This window comes from Bombina bombina, chromosome 10, assembly GCF_027579735.1.
Source record: "Bombina bombina isolate aBomBom1 chromosome 10, aBomBom1.pri, whole genome shotgun sequence".
Lineage (NCBI taxonomy): Eukaryota > Metazoa > Chordata > Amphibia > Anura > Bombinatoridae > Bombina > Bombina bombina.
The window spans coordinates 164,207,759-164,231,556 of NC_069508.1; the positions used below are offsets into that span (position 1 = coordinate 164,207,759).

The 23,798-nt window shown below is 40.8% G+C and overlaps 1 protein-coding gene across 5 annotated transcripts in view; it reads right to left on the reverse strand.

Moving 5' to 3' along the window:
• Positions 1–23,798, reverse strand: part of OSBPL9 (oxysterol binding protein like 9) — a 253,106-nt gene that overhangs the window by 10,786 nt on the left and 218,522 nt on the right. For all 5 annotated transcript variants that reach the window (XM_053693485.1, XM_053693484.1, XM_053693488.1 and 2 more), the window contains 4 exons: positions 20,463–20,581; positions 18,301–18,386; positions 16,746–16,920; positions 7,987–8,071 (listed from right to left, as the gene is read on the reverse strand). In XM_053693485.1, coding sequence (XP_053549460.1) covers positions 7,987–8,071; positions 16,746–16,920; positions 18,301–18,386; positions 20,463–20,581 — 465 coding nt within the window. The remainder of the gene's footprint in view (positions 1–7,986; positions 8,072–16,745; positions 16,921–18,300; positions 18,387–20,462; positions 20,582–23,798) is intronic.

Here is a 23,798-nt window from a genome sequence, read left to right on the forward strand (position 1 = left end):
TCCCAACAGGAAGTTGCAAGAGGATCACCCACAGCAGAGCTGCTATATAGCTCCTCCCCTCACTGCCATATCCAGTCATTCGACCGAAACAAGACGAGAAAGGAGAAACCATAGGGTGCAGTGGTGACTGTAGTTTAATTAAAGTTTAGACCTGCCTTAAAAGGACAGGGCGGGCCGTGGACTGGATACACTACAAGAGAAATAAATTTATCAGGTAAGCATAAATTATGTTTTCTCTTGTTAAGTGTATCCAGTCCACGGATCATCCATTACTTATGGGATACCAATACCAAAGCTAAAGTACACGGATGATGGGAGGGACAAGGCAGGATTAAACGGAAGGAACCACTGCCTGAAGAACCTTTCTCCCAAAAACAGCCTCTAAAGAAGCAAAAGTTTCAAATTTGTAAAATTTTGAAAAGGTGTGAAGCGAAGACCAAGTCGCAGCCTTGCAAATCTGTTCAACAGAGGCCTCATTTTTAAAGGCCCAGGTGGAAGCCACAGCTCTAGTAGAATGAGCTGTAATCCTTTCAGGGGGCTGCTGTCCAGCAGTCTCATAGGCTAAGCGAATTATGCTCCGAAGCCAAAAGGAAAGAGGTTGCCGAAGCTTTTTGACCTCTCCTCTGTCCAGAGTAAACGACAAACAGGGAAGATGTTTGGCAAAAATCTTTAGTAGCTTGTAAGTAAAACTTCAAGGCACAGACTACGTCCAGATTATGTAATAGACGTTCCTTCTTTGAAGAAGGATCAGGACACAATGATGGAACAACAATCTCTTGATTGATATTCTTGTTAGAAACCACCTTAGGTAAAAACCCAGGTTTGGTACGCAGAACTACCTTATCTGCATGAAAAATCAGATAAGGAGAATCACATTGTAAGGCAGAAAGCTCAGAGACTCTTTGAGCCGAGGAAATAGCCATCAAAAACATTACTTTCCAAGATAAAAGTTTAATATCAATGGAATGAAGGGGTTCAAACGGAACTCCCTGAAGAACTTTAAGAACCAAGTTTAAGCTCCACGGGGGAGCAACAGTTTTAAACAGGCTTAATTCTAACCAAAGCCTGACAAAATGCCTGGACGTCTGGAACCTCTGCCAGACGCTTGTGCAAAAGAATAGACAGAGCAGAAATCTGTCCTTTTAAAAAACTAGCTGATAATCCTTTGTCCAAACCCTCTTGGAGAAAGGACAATATCCTAGGAATCCTAACCTTACTCCATGAGTAATTCTTGGATTCACAACAATAAAGATATTTACGCCATATCTTATGGTAGATTTTCCTGGTGACAGGCTTTCGTGCCTGAATTAAGGTATCAATGACTGACTCTGAGAAGCCACGCCTTGATAGGATCAAGCGTTCAATCTCCATGCAGTCAGTCTCAGAGAAATTAGATTTGGATGATTGAAAGGACCTTGTATTAGAAGGTCCTGTCTCAGAGGCAGAGTCCATGGTGGAAAGGATGACATGTCCACTAGGTCTGCATACCAGGTCCGGCGTGGCCACGCAGGCGCTATCAGAATCACTAATGTTCTCTCCTGCTTGATTTTGGCAATCAGTCGAGGGAGCAGAGGAAACGGTGGAAACACATACGCCAGGTTGAAGAACTAAGGAGCTGCTAGAGCATCTATCAGCGTCGCTCCCGGGTCCAAGGAAGCTTGGCGTTCTGGCGAGACGCCATGAGATCCAGTTCTGGTTTGCCCCAACGATGGATCAGTTGAGCAAACACCTCCGGATGGAGTTCCCACTCCCCCGGATGAAAAGTCTGACGACTTAGAAAATCCGCCTCCCAGTTCTCTACGCCTGGGATGTGGATCGCTGACAGATGGCAAGAGTGAGACTCTGCCCAGCGAATTATCTTTGAGACTTCTAACATCGCTAGGGAACTCCTGGTTCCACAAAATTTTTACAGTGTATGTAACAAGTTAGCAGAGCATTGCACCCACTTGCAAATGGATGATTAACCCCTTAATACCAAAAACTGAATATTTGATTGAAGAAATACACTAAGTATAAAACACCACAGTCCTCTTACAACCTCCATCTTAGTTGAGAGTTGCAAGAGAATGACTGGATATGGCAGTGAGGGGAGGAGCTATATAGCAGCTCTGCTGTGGGTGATCCTCTTGCAACTTCCTGTTGGGAAGGAGAATATCCCATAAGTAATGGATGATCCGTGGACTGGATACACTTAACAAGAGAAAAGGTTTGAATAAAACCTCAAACTTCTTTCTTCGATTGGCACCGGGACGACAATTCCTAAGGAGGACACAAAAAGCTAAAGATCCTACAGAGTAGAAAGAAGGGGGATAAATGGTCTCCCCACTGACCTTGTTTGATTTAATATTAAGAGAGGTAAGCAGTAAGGAGTGTGCTTAGAGCATAAGGCAATATATGAATTCAAAGGAACACCTTATTGGAGAAATAGGGAAAAAGAATGCTCTTTCTGCACTTGTTACATTCGCACCAATGATGCTGGGTTCTGTATTTCTCCGGATGGGTGATATATTAGAAGGAAAAAAGGGGGCAACAATAATTTGTTAAGGAAAACCTCTATTTAGGACCAGTGTCCTGTATTGCCCTATATAAGGGTATAGTTATCACTTATTTATATTATAAAACCCTTCCCATCCTCACCCCCATACCAGATAAGCGTTTTACAGAAATATTTTTAGAAGAAAAACAGATGCCCCTGACGCGGTTGCGTTTCATTATACGCTTCCTCAGAGGGGTCCGGCGCGCCGTTTAACAGCAATGGTTATTGGGTTAGGAGAACCCGTCTACTGAGCTTGGATTGGTAATTGCGCAATGCGGAAGTGTTAGCTATTGATGCGTTAAGCTGTCAGTTTGGTTAGGTATCTTGAACATGAGTGTTAACTCGGAATAGTCCATGGTGTTAGAGGTAAGGACAGATAGTTGGAGATTTGTGCACATATCGACATAATGATGGGAGATTGGATTATAATCACTTGTACTCCTCTGTGCTGTACAGGCAATACAGGACACTGGTCCTAAATAGAGGTTTTCCTTACATTATTGTTGCCCCCTTTTTTCCTTCTAACATATCACCCATCCGGAGAAAAACAGAACCCAGCAACATTGGTGCGAATGTAACAAGACTACCCCACAGAGTTGTGGTTTTAATTTTTTTCTAGCACGCCACAATAGTGTACCCATATCATTATTGAGGCTGTAATTTTAACGTAATTATAAGTAAAAATAATATATTTTAAAAGTTGTGTCAAATAACTTGATGTCCAGAAAGAGCATTCTTTTTCCCTATTTCTCCAATAGGGTGTTCCTTTGAACTCCTGTGGATAGACCCCGAAAGCACCCTAGAATAGCATCCCTCTTTTCTGGTCTGGTAGACAAATTCAAGAGAAGGAATCTGCCCCTTGGCGGATGAGATTCGAAGCCTATCTTGTATCCCTGAGATACCACCACCAGGACCCACGGATCCTGTACGTCCGTGAACCAGGGGTCTGAAAAAAAAGAGGCAATCTGCCCCCTACACGATCCGATTCCGGATGGGGGGCCGCCCCCTTCATGTCGATTTGTTTTCGGCAGGCTTCTTATTCTGCTTGGATTTATTCCAGGACTGAGCCGGCTTCCAAGTACTCTTGGGTTGCTCGGGCTCGGAGGATTGTTGTCATTGGGATTTGTCAGAGTGAAAGGAACAAAAATTAGAAGATTGTTGTCCCTTAGACTTGTCTTCTTATCTTGTGGTAGGAAGGCACCATTGCCTCCGGTAACCGTAGAAATAATGGAGTCCAAATAAAATGGAGACCAAATAAAATCTTTCCCTTGAAGGGAAGAGAAAGGAGTCTGGACTTAGAAGTCATATTCGCAGACCAAGACTTCAACCAGAGCGCCCGGCGGGCTAGGACCGCAAAGCCAGAGGCCTTTGCATTTAGGCAAATAATTTGCATGTTCGCTTCACAGATAAAAGAATTAGCAATTCTTAGAGCTTTAATTCTGTCTTGAATATCCTCAAGGGGAGACTCAACCTCAATAAGTTCCGACAGAGTCGCACCAGTAGGTAGCCGCTCCGGCAACTGCAATGGCCGGTTGAAACAAAAATCCTGTATGATGAAACATCTTTCTCAGAAAGGTTTCCATTTTCTTATCCATCGGCTCTCTGAACGAAGAAATATCCTCAAGAGGTATAGTAGTACGTTTAGCAAGCGTAGAGATAGCACAATCCACCTTAGGAATGGAGCCCCACAAATTCAGTTGAGAGTCCGGGACAGGGAATAACTTTTTAAAAAGTAGACGAGGGGGAAAAGGAAGAACCAATTCTTTCCCATTCGTTCTTAATTTTCGCCATCTTAACTGGCACAGGAACAGTCAAAGGAGCTTTCCTGTCTTCGTAAACTCTAATTTAGGTATCATAGGTTCTTCAGGCAGCACGGCCACTGGAACCTCTAACATAGACATAGCCTCCTTTAATAAAAAATGCAAGTGCTCAATTTTAAATCTAAAAGGACAGTTCCTCCGCAGCAGGAGGCTTAGACGCTAAGGACTCAGACCCAGAAAGTTCAACCTCTGAAGCTACAGAGGTTAACTCATCATCGGATAACTGGGACATAATAGCTAAATCCGATAAATATTTAGATGACCTCCTATAATACTGTATGCACCTCTATTATCGGTACATACAGTATTATCAGAGGTACATACAGTATTATCACTGCCTGTACCTCCGATAATACTGCCTGTACCTCCGATAATACTGCCTGTACCTCCGATAATACTGCCTGTACCTCCGATAATACTGCCTGTACCTCCGATAATACTGCCTGTACCTCCGATAATACTGCCTGTACCTCCGATAATACTGTCTGTACCTCCGATAATACTGTCTGTCTGTACCTCCGATAATACTGTCTGTACTACCGATAATACTGTATGTACCTCCTATAATACTGTCTGTACCACCGATAATACTGTCTGTACCTCCGATAATACTGTCTGTACCTCCGATAATACTGTCTGTACCTCCGATAATACTGTCTGTACCTCCGATAATACTGCCTGTACCTCCGATAATACTGCCTGTACCTCCGATAATACTGCCTGTACCTCCGATAATACTGCCTGTACCTCCGATAATACTGCCTGTACCTCCGATAATACTGCCTGTACCTCCGATAATACTGTCTGTACCTCCGATAATACTATCTGTACCTCCGATAATACTGTCTGTACCTCCGATAATACTGTCTGTCTGTACCTCCGATAATACTGTCTGTACTACCGATAATACTGTATGTACCTCCTATAATACTGTCTGTACCACCGATAATACTGTCTGTACCTCCGATAATACTGTCTGTACCTCCGATAATACTGTCTGTACCACCGATAATACTGTCTGTACCTCCGATAATACTGCATGTACCGATAATACTGTCTGTACCTCCGATAATACTGTCTGTACCTCCGATAATACTGTCTGTACCTCCGATAATACTGTCTGTACCTCCGATAATACTGTCTGTACCTCCGATAATACTGTCTGTACCTCCGATAATACTGTCTGTACCTCCGATAATACTGTCTGTACCTCCGATAATACTGTCTGTACCTCCGATAATACTGTCTGTACCTCCGATAATACTGTCTGTACCTCCGATAATACTGTCTGTACCTCCGATAATACTGTCTGTACCTCCGATAATACTGTCTGTACCTCCGATAATACTGTCTGTACCGATAATACTGTCTGTACGATAATACTGTCTGTACCGATAATACTGTCTGTACCACCGATAATACTGTCTGTACCTCCGATAATACTGTCTGTACCTCCGATAATACTGTCTGTACCTCCGATAATACTGTCTGTACCTCCGATAATACTGTCTGTACCTCCGATAATACTGTCTGTACCTCCAATACTGTCTGTACCTCCTATAATACTGTATGTACCTCCTATAAATACTGTCTGTACCGATAATACTGTATGTACCTCCTATAATACTGTATGTACCGATAATACTGTATGTACCTCCTATAATACTGTATGTACCTATAATTCTCCTTTACGTTCAAAATAATCACAAACTCCTCTTTACGCATCAGTCAGTAAACTAATCTCCTCCCAGGATAACTCTATTCTGCAGCAGATCAGGGATGAAAAATGCGTGCAAATCTTAACGGTCAGACAGAATATTAAGGAGCTGTAATGTTTAATCATTTCTCATTTTGTTTTCATTTTATTTTTCTGGGTGTGAAAACTGAAGATGGTTGACTGATCCAGAGGGGACTTTGAGGGGCAGCAGGGGACACTTTTGGCCCATCCTTGTCCCATGACTACCTTAGGCCATTCCTGTAGTGCTGTGTAATGTGCTGGCATGGTAAGGAAAAGGAAAAATAAAAATCAGACTAGGTCATGACAGGCTTTACCTACACAATCTCTTGCGTTCACCCTCTATATAACCGACACCGCTAGTAGCTCAATCTATCAGCAAAAGAGCATTTTAGCTGGCAGTAAGGAATCAACTAGCAATATCTCAGCTAACACATGTGACAGATGCTTTCAGGAGACAATCATCATAGTGGAAATAAAGGAGCTTATAAAAAATGCAACAGATCTAGGACTGGCTGCTATTAGCAAGAGTGCTTATGATCAGATCACTGAAGTGTGTATTTGTGTATAGGTGACACAGTGACAGCGTGTGCATGAGCACCTAACAGGGAGAGCGTGCGCATGAGCACATAACCGTGACAGCGTGCGCATGAGCACATAACCGCGACAGTGTTTGTGTATAAGTGAGACAGTGTGTGTGCATGAGCACATAAAAGTGATAGTGCACAAAGACGGAACTACCGGTGATGCAGCGCCCGCGACTGGTTCCCCAGCTTCTTTACAATTTTTTTTTTCAACTTTACCCCCCCCACATTCACCCACCCCTCCTTTATCTACCTGTCCCTGTCTCCTACTCCTGACAGTTTTAAATCAGATCGTTGCCATGGTAACCTGCGGCAACGCTCTGATTTAAAACTGTAAATTCCTGCTGAGCGGGAAAGAAGGAGCTTCCTGTGTAACGCAGTTCACTTGTCTAGTAGTGAGTACTGTCAATCTGTAGGAATTGATCATGGCATTATGGCCAGACAGGCAACCTCATGTGCATGTGCAGAGCAGGGCAGGTACCGTGCTCACTCAGACACAACTTTGCTTTGCTAGCCATGGTGACACTGACAGTACTGACTTGTAATGCGTTACGCTCTCCGTCTCTCACTCGCTCCCCTGTGTGTCGCTCGCTCCCTCAACTGTGTGTCGCTTGCTCCCGTGTCTAGCTCCACCGTGTCTCGCTCGCTCCTCTGTGTCGCTCCCCTGTGTCTCGCTCCCGTGTCTCGCTCGCTCCCCTGTGCGTCTCTCGCTCCCTCCCCTGTGCGTCTCTCTCTCTCTGGCTCCCCTGTGCGTCTCTCTCTCTCTCTGGCTCCCCTGCGCGTCTCTCTGGCTCCCCTGTGTGTGTGTCTCTCTCTCTCCTGTGTGTGTGTGTGTCTCTCTCTCTCTCTCCTGTGTGTGCGCGTGTCTCTCCTCCACTCCAGTGTGTGTCTCTCTCTCCTTCCGCTTTATCATTTTAAGTGTAAGTTGATATGATTAACAGAATTTACTGTTACATGTTGCAAAAAAAAAAGAAAAAAAAAGAAAAATTAATTGTATGAAAATCAAAAATTTTAAGGGGGGGGGGCCTTCATGGATTCTTGCACCGCGTGTGCATGACCACATAACAGTGATAGTGTATGTGTGAGACAGTGACAGTGTGTGCATGAGCACATAACAGTGAGAGTGTATGTGTGAGACAGTGACAGTGTGTGCATGAGCACATAACAGTGAGAGTGTGTGTATAAGTGAGACAGTGTTAGTGAGTGCATATGCACATAACAGTGAAACAAACAGAGTTACTACAGCTAACAAATGTAGCCTGACAAAACTAGCATCGTACAAGTTATAAAAGAGAGAGGAGCTAGACATACTTGGTGGGTGGTGCGAGACCTGCTCGGCAACAAACGTAACATTGTTTTTGGAAGCCCAAGGAATTGGTCCTTCAGCAACTGGCTCCTGTGAACAGAAAGACAGCAGCAGTGAGATTCTCATCTCTATCAAATACATCTAGTCAAGCCACCGGTGCCTAGACGCCCCACAAAGTAAGAAAAAAAATTATGCTTACCTGATAAATTTCTTTCTTTCTTGACACGATGAGTCCACGGATCATCTAATTACTATTGGGAATATCACTCCTGCCCAGGAGGCGGCAAAGAGCACCACAGCAAAGCTGTTAAATATCACCTCCCTTCCCTCCCACCCCAGTCATTCGACCAAAGTAAAGGAGAGAAAGGAAGCAACAAGGTGCAGAGGTGTCTGAAATTTATAATATACCAACAACCTGTCTTAAGAACAGGGCCGGCCGTGGTCTCCGTGTCAAGAAATAAATAAATTTATCAGGTAAGCATAATTTTTTTTTTCTTTCTAATGACACGATGAGTCCACGGATCATCTAATTACTATTGGGAATCAATACCCAAGCTAAAGGACACAGATGATACCGGAGGGACAAGACAGGAAACCTAAACGGAAGGCACCACTGCTTGAAGAACCTTTCTCCCAAAAGTGGCCTCAGACGAGGCAAAAGTGTCAAATTTGTAGAATTTTGAAAAAGTGTGAAGAGAGGACCAAGTTGCAGCCTTGCAAATCTGCTCCACACAAGCTCCATTTTTGAATGCCCATGAGGAAGAAACAGCCCTCGTGGCATGAGCCGTAACTCTCTCTGGAGGATGCTGTCCAGCAGTTTCATAGGCAAAACGTATGATACTCTTCACAGATAAATCAGTCATAGACTGACACTAATGTACACTTGTGTAGCACTCACATTCCTTAAAGGCCTATTGGACAGATTAGTAGAAAAAAACCACAGGAAAATGGTGGTTAATATATATCTCGAGGTATATAACAGTTTATTCACAATCAGTGAAAATTATTGATAATAAGTCTGACCTAGGATGTCGATATGAATCCATAGTCAGGGTATATATGTATTTTAAACACTGATGGATTAGCCCTAAAGGGCTATAAGGGAGGTTCCCAAAATAGGGTCAGAGAGATGGCTAAATATTGGTTAGTATCTTATGGTAGTAAACTGTAGTTAGACATATTACTATTGGTAGATGGATGTCCATACAACTTGTATTATCAAAAATATGCTTGATACTAGGATTAGTGTGTATATTCACTTAAGAAATATATATTCGGAGCATACTTTTAATCTGTGTAGGAGATACTTATATAATAACATTCATCTGTTGCTGGTATTAGTTACGAAATTTATGCAGCTTTCAAAAAATAGCAGAATATATCATATAACGCGTGACAAATATCACTAATGTAATATCTACTTATATTTGTATTTACAGGGAGTGCAGAATTATTAGGCAAATGAGTATTTTGACCACATCGTCCTCTTTATGCATGTTGTCTTACTCCAAGCTGTATAGGCTCGAAAGCCTACTACCAATTAAGCATATTAGGTGATGTGCATCTCTGTAATGAGAAGGGGTGTGGTCTAATGACATCAACACCCTATATCAGGTGTGCATAATTATTAGGCAACTTCCTTTCGTTTGGCAAAATGGGTCAAAAGAAGGACTTGACAGGCTCAGAAAAGTCAAAAATAGTGAGATATCTTGCAGAGGGATGCAGCACTCTTAAAATTGCAAAGCTTCTGAAGCGTGATCATCGAACAATCAAGCGTTTCATTCAAAATAGTCAACAGGGTCGCAAGAAGCGTGTGGAAAAACCAAGGCGCAAAATAACTGCCCATGAACTGAGAAAAGTCAAGCGTGCAGCTGCCAAGATGCCACTTGCCACCAGTTTGGCCATATTTCAGAGCTGCAACATCACTGGAGTGCCCAAAAGCACAAGGTGTGCAATACTCAGAGACATGGCCAAGGTAAGAAAGGCTGAAAGACGACCATCACTGAACAAGACACACAAGCTGAAACGTCAAGACTGGGCCAAGAAATATCTCAAGACTGATTTTTCTAAGGTTTTATGGACTGATGAAATGAGAGCGAATCTTGATGGGCCAGATGGATGGGCCCGTGGCTGGATTGGTAAAGGGCAGAGAGCTCCAGTCCGACTCAGACGCCAGCAAGGTGGAGGTGGAGTACTGGTATCATCAAAGATGAGCTTGTGGGGCCTTTTCGGGTTGAGGATGGAGTCAAGCTCAACTCCCAGTCCTACTGCCAGTTTCTGGAAGACACCTTCTTCAAGCAGTGGTACAGGAAGAAGTCTGCATCCTTCAAGAAAAACATGATTTTCATGCAGGACAATGCTCCATCACACGCGTCCAAGTACTCCACAGCGTGGCTGGCAAGAAAGGGTATAAAAGAAGAAAATCTAATGACATGGCCTCCTTGTTCACATGATCTGAACCCCATTGAGAACCTGTGGTCCATCATCAAATGTGAGATTTACAAGGAGGGAAAACAGTACACCTCTCTGAACAGTGTCTGGGAGGCTGTGGTTGCTGCTGCACGCAATGTTAATGGTGAACAGATCAAAACACTGACAGAATCCATGGATGGCAGGCTTTTGAGTGTCCTTGCAAAGAAAGGTGGCTATATTGGTCACTGATTTGTTTTTGTTTTATTTTTGAATGTCAGAAATGTATATTTGTGAATGTTGAGATGTTGGTTTCACTGGTAAAAATAAATAATTGAAATGGGTATATATTTGTTTTTTGTTAAGTTGCCTAATAATTATGCACAGTAATAGTCACCTGCCCACACAGATATCCCCCTAAAATAGCTATAACTAAAAACAAACTAAAAACTACTTCCAAAACTATTCAGCTTTGATATTAATGAGTTTTTTGGCTTCATTGAGAACATGGTTGTTGTTCAATAATAAAATTAATCCTCAAAAATACAACTTGCCTAATAATTCTGCACTCCCTGTACAGGCACTCGGATCCACAGTATGTATAATGGCGCTATGTATAATGGCGCTCAGTCACCATGTAATATAAGCAGAGATGCAATTATATCCGTTACTATAAGTCTATTGCAGTTACTAGCATACACCCACTGCATCAATACTATATATTTGTAATGGACCTCCCAGTATAAACTAGAAATAACCGTTTGTTAACTTCAAATGCGGTAAACAGCGGTTGCGGATATAAGCTAAATGCTTTAAGGGTTAAGATAAATTATATATGGTCAGAGTATACGTGACCATCCACAACATGTAGTTATTGAAATTAGATCAGAAACCGCTAGTACTAATAACCACCACTTAAAGAAATAACTGTTTGTTAACTTCAAATACGGTAAACAGCGGTTACTGATATCAGCTAAATGCTTTGAACGTTAAGATAAATTATACATGGTCAGAGTATACGTGACCACCCACAACATGTAGTTATTGAGATTAGATCAGAAACCGCTAGTACTGATAACCACCACTTTATCCCTGCAAGTTTAAAAAATGCATATAGCATAGAGATTAGCTGGTCCCTGACATGTTTTGCCACATTCGGCTTTATTATACTCTTCAACCAAAAATAAAGAGGAGTAGCCGTAGCTTTCTGTCCCTTACGTTTTTCCCGAGAAAACCACAAACAAAGCAGAAGACTGACAAAAATCCTTAGTCGCCTTTAAGTAAAATTTTAGAGCACGTACCACGTCTAAATTATGCAGAAGCCGTTCCTTCTGAGAAGAAGGATTAGGACACAATGAAGGAACACCAATTTCCTGATTAATGTTCCGGTCAGAAACTAATTTAGGGAGAAACCCTAACTTTGTACGAAAACTACCTTATCCGAATGAAAAATAAGGTAAGGTGACATACTGTAATGCCGAGAGCTCTGACACTCTACGAGCAGATGAAATAGCAACAAGAAACAAAACTTTCAAAGATAACAACTTAATATCTAAGGAATGCATAGGCTCAAACGGAGCCCCTTGAAGAACCTTAAGAACTAAATTAAGACTCCAGGGAGGAGTAACTGGTTTGGAACACAGGCCTGATCCTGATCAAGGCCTGACAAAACATCTGCACGTCTGGAACGATTGCCATACGTTTATGTAACAAAATAGACAAGGCAGATATTTAACCCTTTAGGGAACTTGCCAATAATCCTAACTCTACTCCAAGAGTAGCCCTTGGATCCACACCAATATAGATATTTACGCCATATCTTGTGGTAAATCTTTCTAGTCACCGGTTTACGAGCCTGAATCATGGTCTCAATGACCGAATCTGAAAATCCCTGCTTGGATAAAATTAAGCGTTCAATCTCCAAGCAGTCAGCTTCAGAGAAACTAGATTTGGATGAAGGAAGGGTCCTTGAAGTAGAAGGTCCTTCCTCAACGGAAGTCTCCAAGGTGGAAGAGATGACATGTCCACCAGGTCTGCATACCAAATCCTGCGAGGCCAAGCCGGTGCAATCAGGATCACTGACGCTCTCTCCTGCTTGATACGAGCAATGACCCGAGGAAGAGTGAACAGAGGAAATAGGTATCGAAGACTGAAATTCCAAGGTACCGCCAGGGCGTCTATCAGTACCACTTGAGGGTCCCTTGACCTTGATCTGTATCTCGGAAAGCTTGGCATTCAGCTGAGATGCCATGAGATCCAATTCCGGCTGACCCCATTTGAGAATCAGGCTGTAAAACACTTCTGGATGGAGTTCCCACTCCCCCGGGTGAAAGGTCTGTCTGCGCAGGAAGTCCGCCTCCCAGTTGTCCACCCCTGGGATGTGGATCGCCGACTGAAAGCAATTGTGGGTCTCCGCCCACAGAATTATCTTGGCTACCTCTGTCATGGCTAAGGAACTCTGCGTTCCTCCCTGATGATTGATGTAAGCCACTGAAGTTATGTTGTCCGACTGGAACCTGATGAACTGGGCCGAAGGCTAACTGGGGCCAGGCCAGAAGAGCACTGAAGATTGCTCTCAGCTCCAGAATGTTTATGGACAGAACAGACTGACTGAGTCCAAGTTCCCTGAGCCTTTAGAGAGCCCCAGACTGCTCCCCATCCTAGAAGGCTGGCGTCTGTTGTCACAATTACCCAGGAGGGTCTGCGAAAGCAGGTTCCCTGGGAGAGACAACCACCAAAGAAGAGAATCTTTGTCTCCTGCTCCAGCTGTATTCGTGGAGACAAATCCGCATAATCTCTGTTCCATTGACTGAGCATGTTTAACTGCAGAGGTCTGAGGTGGAAACGAGCGAACGGGATGATGTCCATTGCCGCCACCATCAGACCGATTACATCCATGCACTGAGCCACTGATGGCCGAGGAGCGGACTGAAGCGCTAGGCAAGAATCCAAAATCTTTGATTTCCTGACTTCTGTCAGAAAAATCTTCATTGACAGAGAATCTATTATGGTTCCCAAGAAAGTTACCCTTGTATTTGGAACTAAGGAGCTCTTTTCCAGATTTACCTTCCATCCGTGAGATCGCAGGAAAGATAACATTTCCGTATGGGACCTTGCTTGTTGAAAGGATGGAGCCTGGATCAGGATGTCGTCCAGATATGGCGCCACTGCAATGCCCCGTAATCGGAGCACCGCCAACAGGGATCCCAGAACCTTTGAGAAAATTCTGGGAGCTGTGGCAAGGCCAAAAGAAAGAGCCACGAATTGGAAGTATTTGTCTAGAAATGCAAACCTTAGAAACTTGCGATGATCCCTGTAAATGGGAACATGCAGGTACGCGTCCTTTAAATCCACCGTTGTCATAAATTGACCCTCTTGGACCAAAGGAAGAATGGAACGAATAGTTTCCATATTGAAGGACGGTACTCTGAGGAATTTGTTGGAAAACATTTGTAATACAAACCAATCATGCGAAAAGTAAAATGAAACGATCTTACCAGAATCTACGCCGTGGAACAGCAACACGGCCCTGTGACAGATAGTAGCCTCGCCTCTGCCATGGACTTGAAAGAAGAAAGCAGGCAGCGAAACTAGTCAACGCTGATTGCTTATGGAGCTGTTAAAAATGAGTCGGGATGGTTTCACAGAAACTCTCTCCCTGCATCTCCGGACTCTAACTTTCATCCAAGCTCTCACTGAGAGGCTGACAGGATTACTTAAAACTCCAGTCCCATGCCAAAGAGTACTACCCTCCATAAGAGGGTAAATTTCTGACACTTCTCTGCCAACCTCCTGGGACGAAAGGCAAAGAATGACTGGGGGATGAGGGAAGTGGGAGGAGTATTTAAGCCTTTGGCTGGGGTGTCTTTGCCTCCTCCTGGTGGCCATGTTCTGAATTCCCAAAAGCAATGAATGCAGCTGTGGACTCATTCCATTTATGAAGAAAAACCAGTGGATTACCCAATGAAAACAAAGGCGGCATACCCAGAGAATTTCATTGGGTGATTTAGAAATGAAGGTAAAATTGGTCTCAGACAAAAAGACTATGCAAAGAAGGGAAGAGACACGAAAACACTTTGGTTTGGGGCCTGACTTGGAATAACTCTCTGTTGAAAATAGAGAGATAAATCTGTGTTTGTGATACCACGTTTGCAAAATACTTTCACATATGACTTTGGAAAATCTCTGATTGGAAAAGCTGAAACTCTCATATATTGATTGCTGGTAAAGTATAAGTGATTGTTAAATATATTTAATATTTTAAATCAAAAAGGTAGTCTCTATAGCAGTAGTTTATTTGAAGCTGTATCGAACGGTGTAATTTTTAGTTATAATTTTTATTCCATTGGCCGGTGTAGTCTATAAATAATCATATTTATAATTCATATCATAAATTTAATAGCCGTGCTGTACCCAAGCTCTTTACCTACTGTATGCTCAATAGCCCATGCTGTACCCAAGCTCTTAACCTACTGTATTGCTCAATAGCCGTGCTGTACCCTAGCTCTTAACCTACGGTATGATTAATAGCAGTGCTGTACCCAAGCTCTTAACCTACAGTATGCTCAATAGCCGTGCTTTAACCAAGCTCTTAACCTACTGTATGCTCAATAGCCGTGCTGTACCCTAGCTCTTTACCTACTGTATGATTAATAGCAGTGCTGTACCCAAGCTCTTTACCTACAGTATGCTCAATAGCCGTGCTGTACCCAAGCTCTTTACCTACTGTATGATTAATAGCAGTGCTGTACCCAAGCTCTTTACCTACTGTATGCTCAATAGCCGTGCTGTACCCAAGCTTTTTACCTACTGTATGCTCAATAGCCCATGCTGTACCCAAGCTCTTAACCTACTGTATGTTCAATAGCCGTGCTGTACCCAATCTATTTACCTACTGTATGCTCAATAGCCGTGCTGTACCCAAGCTCTTTACCTACACAGTGTGCACTATAGTCATGCTATACCCTAGCTCTTTACCTACTGTATGCTCAATAGCCATGCTGTATCCAAGCTCTTTACCTATAATGTGCACTATAGTCGTGCTGTAACTACACTATGTTCATATCCCCAGAAGAATGATTATGCAGAAGTCAAATATCCTGCAGTTATGACAGAATTTGTCAATTGGTCATAATTGACATCAGAGAAACAGAGTAATATGGGTTTGCAGTTGAAAAGTGTCAACCTAATACTACAATTGTAAACAATCACTTTGACATTACCACAACTAGTGTGCCACTGGGATAAAGGGGGAAAGGATTGGTGTGTAATCTGCACACCAAAGCAATTGCACATCTTCAAACTATTCACATATACATGGTGCAGTGTCACTGCATGACATAGGTGTGCATTAATAATGGTTCCAGGAACTAAATGTAACTAAAAGCAAATTGGTAAGACTCTCAGTGAATGTAAATGGCTGGCAACAGGATTGTGCAAAAACACATTCATTAGGGCCAGTTAGCGGCTGCACTTGATAAAGTTACCGCAAGCCGCCCCCAAAGCATTACCAATATTAAACATTCAAACAACACAGTACATCATTTGGGTGGGGTTACATCTTCTGAATTATGTGTGTGCGTGTATCTATATATATATATATATATATATATATATATATATATATATATATATATATATATATATATATATATATATATATATATATATATATATATATATATATATATATATATATATATATATATATATATATATATATATAAGACAGTAAACCAATGTTTTTTCTTTTAGGCTTATAAATCACCAACACCTGTTAAACAAAAATGTATTAAAATGCATTAGACTTGCAAAGGGACAGCTACTCCAAAACATTTATTATTTAAAAAGATAAATAATCCCTTAATTACCCATTCCCCAGTTTTGCATAACCAACACAGTTATATTAATATACATTTTACCTCTGTGATTACCTTGTATCTAAGCCTCTCAGTTCTTTTGGCAGACTTGCATTTTAGCCAAATCAGTGCTGACCCATAAATAGATCCACGGGAGTGAGCACAATGTTATCTACATGTCACACATGAGCTAGGGCTGTCTAGGTGTGAAAAACTGTCAAAATACACCAAGAGGTGGCCTTTAAGGGCATAAGTTTAAGAGATGGCCTTTAAGGGCATTAGTTTAAGAGGTGGCATTCAAGGGCTTAGAAAATAGCATATGAGCCTACCTAGGTTTAGTTTTCAACAAATACCACCAAGGGACCAAAGTAAATTTGATGATAAAAGAAAATTGGAAAGTTTAAAATTGCATGCCCTATCGGAGTCACAAAAGTTTAGCTTTGACTAGACAGTCTCTTTAAGTGACAATAATGGTGACAGACCATAAGTACACTCACAGGGTTCTCGTCGTTTTCAAGCCCTGGTAAACCCCAGTGACACATGAAAACCTCTCCCAGGATGGGATTATAAGGCTTCTTAGCAACGGATCCTTTTCTTCCTGCATGAAATGCGGACAGGTACCACCGGACCACCTGCACCATTCTGTCTTTGGGATCTTTGTGGTCACCGATACTGAAAGGAAGAAACAAACAAAAACACTCAGGTACTATTTTACTTTATATGGGATAATGAATATAAACACTTAAAGGTCAGTGAATGGTTTTAAAGGGACAGTCAGCACCAAAATTGTTATTGTTTAAAAAGATAGACAACGTCTTTTCTACCCATTCCCTAGCTTTGCACAACCAACATTGTTATATTAATATACTTTAGAACATTTAAACCACTAAATTTCTGCCTGTTTCTAAGTCACTACAGACAGCCTCTTATCACATGCTTTTATAATTAGCTTTTCACAACAGGAGGCTGCTAGTTCATGTGGGCCAGATAGAGAACATTGTGCTCACGCCCGTAGAGTTGTGCACAACACAGCACTAATTGGCTAAAATGCAAATCAATAGATAATTCAAAGTCATGTGATCAGGGGGTTGTAAAAAAAAAGCTTAGATACAAAGTTATCACAGAGGTTAATAGTATATTAATATAACAGTGTTGGTTATGCAAAACTTAGGAATAGGTTATAAAGGGAGTATCTATCTTTTTAAACAATACCAATTCTGGAATTGACTGTCCCTTTAACACTTCAGTAGCTTATCTTCTGCTATTATCTCTTCTATAGGTCATTTACAACTGTCTCTAAAAAGCTTCAGCGGGAGAGATCAGATAACAAGCTTTTTAACCTAGAATAACATGGCAGCACCTTCTGCTTTATGGGCACTAACATTAAACTTATTTCTACAATATTTAAAAAACAAAGAAACCCCCCCGAAATAGGATTAATAAATCAAGCATTTATTTTATATAGTGTTTAATGACCATCCAGGCTGAAACACGTATGATCAAGTGACCTAAGCAAGCCAATCACAGTACAAAAAGCACTTGATATTCTCCTGTAACAGAATCTCATGGTTTCATAAAGTGCAGATAAAGCATTACTCTACTTTTAGGGCCTTTTTACCTGTAACTGACACCAGCTAACTTTAGTGATCTGCTGGACATCAAGCAATGGGCTAAGCTTGAGCATTGTATACACAACACTTTGCATAAGATGAACTAACTGGCTAATGATACAGGATGGATAGGTTTTGTATCCGTACAGCATAAACCTAACAATTAGCATTTGGGGGACAAATTTCCATTTAGAAGTTCTGAGGTTAAAGGGACATTCTATAGTAAAGGTCAAATGTTCTATGTTGCTTTAGCATTTTAAATTTAAATTATACAGAGATGTGCTCCTGTGCATCTTGCAAGCCAATCAGAAGCAGGAACACTTGCAAACGGTAAAAGAATGGAATTGGTTTAAAAATAACATGTAACATTTTTTATACTAGAACATCCTTTTAATAAGTTTACTATGTGCAATGCATTCCTGTGTAATGCTTACAGCTGTACCTCACAAACAGGTCCGGGTGTGCAAAAAAATCTGCGTACATTTCCAACAGAGATCTTCTTTCAAGAATGAAAGTAGGAAGAACGACCTGTAGAGATGGAAAAGTACATGTCATGTAAATAAAACCCTGTAAGCTAGTACAGAACTGGCATACAACTGTACCTTCTCATCAGACAGTAGGCAGCACACTCACAAAATAGATTAGATTAGTTATTCATTTCATTCTCAAAGATTTGCACCAAGGAATTTATTGATAGAGAGAGAACTTGCAAAGGCGAAGTTATTCTCCATCTACAGGGTCTCTACCTGCATCCTACAGCTAAAAGCCTCACCACAAAAGAGCAGGTGACAAGTGTACTTGACCATTAACCTATCAAGCAAAGGGCAGTCATTTTATTAACTGATCCACCAAATTCTCGGGTCTTCTTGCCTGTTACTTTTCCCTGACCTGGACATGTTAAATCATTGACATTAAGACATAACCAACGGTCTAGACTAGTGTTTCTCAAGCACAGTCCTCAAGTACCCCCAACAAGCTAGGTTTTCATTATATCCTGATTCCTAGGATCATTGATCCTATGATTAAGTGCCGCACGGCACGAAACATGTCAGGACTCCGCCTCCTACCGCGATTGCTGTTTAAGTGCATGTTTTTATCTTTTGTGAAAACATAATTTATGTAAGAACTTACCTGATAAATTCATTTCTTTCATATTAACAAGAGTCCATGAGCTAGTGACGTATGGGATATACATTCCTACCAGGAGGGGCAAAGTTTCCCAAACCTTAAAATGCCTATAAATACACCCCTCACCACACCCACAAATCAGTTTAACGAATAGCCAAGAAGTGGGGTGATAAGAAAAAAAGTGCGAAGCATATAAAATAAGGAATTGGAATAATTGTGCTTTATACAAAAAAATCATAACCACCACAAAAAAGGGTGGGCCTCATGGACTCTTGTTAATATGAAAGAAATGAATTTATCAGGTAAGTTCTTACATAAATTATGTTTTCTTTCATGTAATTAACAAGAGTCCATGAGCTAGTGACGTATGGGATAATGACTACCCAAGATGTGGATCTTTCCACACAAGAGTCACTAGAGAGGGAGGGATAAAATAAAGACAGCCAATTCCTGCTGAAAATAATCCACACCCAAAATAAAGTTTAACGAAAAACATAAGCAGAAGATTCAAACTGAAACCGCTGCCTGAAGAACTTTTCTACCAAAAACTGCTTCAGAAGAAGAAAATACATCAAAATGGTAGAATTTAGTAAAAGTATGATAATTCAATGCATAATCCCAAATATGAAACTGACTGTCTGAAAATAAGGAAAGTTGAACATCCTGAGTCAAGGCAAATAAATGTTTGAATACATATATTTAGAACTTTATAAATAAAGTGCCCAACCATAGCTTAGAGTGTCACAGAAAATAAGATTTACTTACCCCAGGACACTCATCTACATGTTTGTAGAAAGCCAAACCAGTACTGAAACGAAAATCAGCAGAGGTAATGGTATATAAATAAGAGTATATCGTCGATCTGAAAAGGGAGGTAAGAGATGAATCTCTACGACCGATAACAGAGAACCTTATGAAATAGACCCCGTAGAAGGAGATCACTGCATTCAATAGGCAATACTCTCTTCACATCCCTCTGACATTCACTGCACGCTGAGAGGAAAACCGGGCTCCAACCTGCTGCGGAGCGCATATCAACGTAGAATCTAGCACAAACTTACTTCACCACCTCCCTTGGAGGCAAAGTTTGTAAAACTGATTTGTGGGTGTGGTGAGGGGTGTATTTATAGGCATTTTAAGGTTTGGGAAACTTTGCCCCTCCTGGTAGGAATGTATATCCCATACGTCACTAGCTCATGGACTCTTGTTAATTACATGAAAGAAATAAAAGACTATTTTTATTCAAGGATTCTTGGAGTGCTGCCTATTCCCCTTTTTTGTCTCAGGTTTTAATTATAGCTGCATCAGTGCACAGGTGAAGTATTCAGCTGAACAGTAACCATGGTTACTAACCTGCTCAGCTATAATGAAAACCTTGACTGTTTGGGGTACTTGAGGACTGCGGTTGAGAAACACTGGTCTAGACAACCACAGTGTTAGCATCTTTTCTCACTGGCTATTCTCAACCTTCTTTACCTTAGTGAGATCCATTCCCAGTCGGACCTGGGACAAAAGGTGCATGATGACACTTTTATGCTCCTCCACAGATTCCCCTTCGCCATCATCATCACGGTCCTCGAGTGTGTCAAACTGATCTACAATACAAAATAAACTTGGTCTTGGCCAGGTGAAATACCACGAAAACCAATTCATCCAAAAAATGCCTCTGGAGAAATTAGAGAACACTAGAGAGGCTAGCAGGTTTACCAAAGCCTTTAAATTCCAACAATAAAAACAAAATAAAAGTTATAAAGTCTTCTCTCACTACCGTTTAACTTATAGTCAAAAATAAAGTAGTAGGACCAGCACACCTATATCAGAAAGTCCATGTCAATAGATAACAGAGTGGGTGCAAACAAATATGAGGCCAAATCCCCTAAGCTCCAGCAAAGTAGATATCCAAAGAAATAAATGTTGCACTCTCAGATGTGGAAGAACCTTTATTAGGTGAACAGCAACGTTTCTGGGCACCTGCCCCTTTGTCAAGCTAAAAAAGTAATGCACATACAAACATTTTAAAACAATACTACTTAAAACCAGGACCAATGGGAACACATATGATGGGCGGGGTTATAAACAATCTCACAGAGAGCTACATCAACAAATTTAACCCTATATTACCTTTTTAGTTGTAACCCAGAGTGCCTAGATTAAAAACAAACTGTAGAGGAAGCTCAAGCTTAACACAGCCACATAAGTTATATTACACCCTAACATGCAATTATAATTTGAATATAATAAATGAAATGGCTAAACTAATCAAGGGAGTCACAATAATGGATTAAGGTCAAATTCCCTATTCATACCTTTGGGGTATAGTGTATCTAATTTCCATATCCATTTAGCCTCTTTGTAGAGGAGCTCTTGTCTATCACCTCCCCTGGGTTTTCTTTTAACTTGATCTAACACCACAAAGCGTAACTGATTAACCTGGTGACCCATTTGCAAAAAATGTGCCGGCACAGGGAGATCCTTTGTCCCAGTATTTCTAATGGTCGATTTATGTTGACCTATACGGTCCCTTATCCTTTGTGTGGTCTCACCTACATATAATAGCCCACAAGGGCATTTAAGGGCGTATACAACATAAGATGAATTACAGGTAACAACTAAAAAGGTAATATAGGGTTAAATTTGTTGATGTAGCTTTCTATGTGAGATTGTTTATAACCCCGCCCATCATATGTGTTCCCATTGGTCCTGGTTTTAAGTAGTATTGTTATAAAATGTTTGTATCTGCATTACTTTTTTAGCTTGACAAAGGGGCAGGTGCCCCGAAACGTTGCTGTTCACCTAATAAAGGTTCTTCCACATCTGAGAGTGCAACATTTATTTCTTTGGATACCATTTAACTTATATTTACCATACATTTTCAGCCAACTTTTAAGAGTTTTTTCCACCCTTTGAACTATTTACTGTGGTATTTATGACTAATACATCTGCCCGGCAGTATAAATTTAGTATACCCCAAGGCTGTGCAAACATATTGAGGCTCTGTGTGAAGCCCAGAACCTTGAGGACTCCACTGGGGCTCCAATATAATTGGACTATATACAAAAAAGTAAATAAGTCGTTTTAATGAGTTTGACAAAAAGTCTTATATAGAAAAAGAGAAGGATTTTGATAAATAAAAGTGTTTATTATATTAAACATAGATGTTCTTTCATCTCTTCTGGTGTACAGTTTTTATTCTCTGAATGTGGCACAACGTTTTCAAATTTAAGCTAAATATAAAGTCTTGTTTATATATAGAAGCTCTAGTTATATTGCTAGGTATATTTATATTGCTATTCATATCACTAGGAATATTTATATTACTATTTATATTGTTAAGCATATTTATATTGCCAAGTATATTTATATTGCCAAGTATATTTATATGGCTAGGTATATTTATATGGCTAGGTATATTTATATTGCTAGGTATATTTATATTGCTAGGTATATTTATATTGCTAGGTATATTTATATTGCTAGGTATATTTATATTGCTAGGTATATTTATATTGCTAGGTATATTTATATTGCTAGGTATATTTATATTGCTAGGTATATTTATATTGCTAGGTATATTTATATTGCTATTCATATTACTGGGAATATTTATATTACTATTTATATTGCTAGGTATATTTATAAATATTGCTAGGTATATTTATATTGCTAGGTATATTTATATTACTAGGTATATTTCTTTTTTTCCCTCAGACTTTCACAAACAGGGCAGCATACAATCTATGGGAGGCATAGTGAGAATTATGTCCCACAAGTTCCCATTGCTCTAAAGTCACCAATGCTCTACTGAAAACACTGATATGGACTACGGCTACACCCTAGGACAAAGCAGCACAATCTTGTACTACTTTAAAAAATAATAAACTCTTGATTGAAGAATCTAATCTAACACCTCACTTTGCCACATCCTATCACTAACGTAGGCAAAGAGAATGACTGGAGTTAGAGGGAGGGGAGGAGCTATTTAACAGCTTTGGTGCTCTTTGCCGCCTCCTGCTGACCAGGAGGTGAATATCCCGTTAGTAATTAAGATGATCCATGGACTCATCGTGTCATAAAAATACTCAGTACTTTTTGTTTCCACAGGCCAATGTGAGGAGGAGGACCTTGCAAGCCGGGTGAGCTGCCTTACTGCCAGGCAGATTTCTAAGGTAAGTGCTAAATTTTATTTCCTGGAAAAACAGGGAAACGTAGGGAATAGATAACGACTACTTCTCTTTCCTTTTGGCTGAAGAGTATAATATGTTTTGTATATGAGACTGATGGACAGCATCCTCCTGAGAGAGTTACGGTTCATTCCACAAGGGCTGTTGCTTTCTCATGGGCATTCAAAAATGAAGCTTCAGTGGAACAGATTTGCAAGGCTGCAACTTGGTCCTCTTCATACTTTTTCAAAATTCTACAAAATTTGACTCTTTTGCCTCGCCTGAGGACGCTTTTGGGAGAAAGGTTCTTTAAGCAGTTGTGCTTTCTGTTTAGGTTTCTTGTCTTGTCCCTCCCTTATCATCTGTGTACTCTAGCTTGGGTATTGAATCCCATTAGTAATTAAGATGATCCGTGGACTTGTATCTTAAAAAAGAAAAGAAAATTTATGCTTACCTGATAAATGTATTTTTGACACGATGAGTCCACGGATCATCTTAATTACTCATGGGATATTCACCTCCTGGTCAGCCGGAGGAGGCAAAGAGCACCACAGCAGAGCTGTTAAATAGCTCCTCCCTTCCCTCCCACTCGAGTCATTCGACCGAAGGTAGGAAGAGAAAGGAAAAGCCAAGGTGCAGAGGTGTCGGAAGT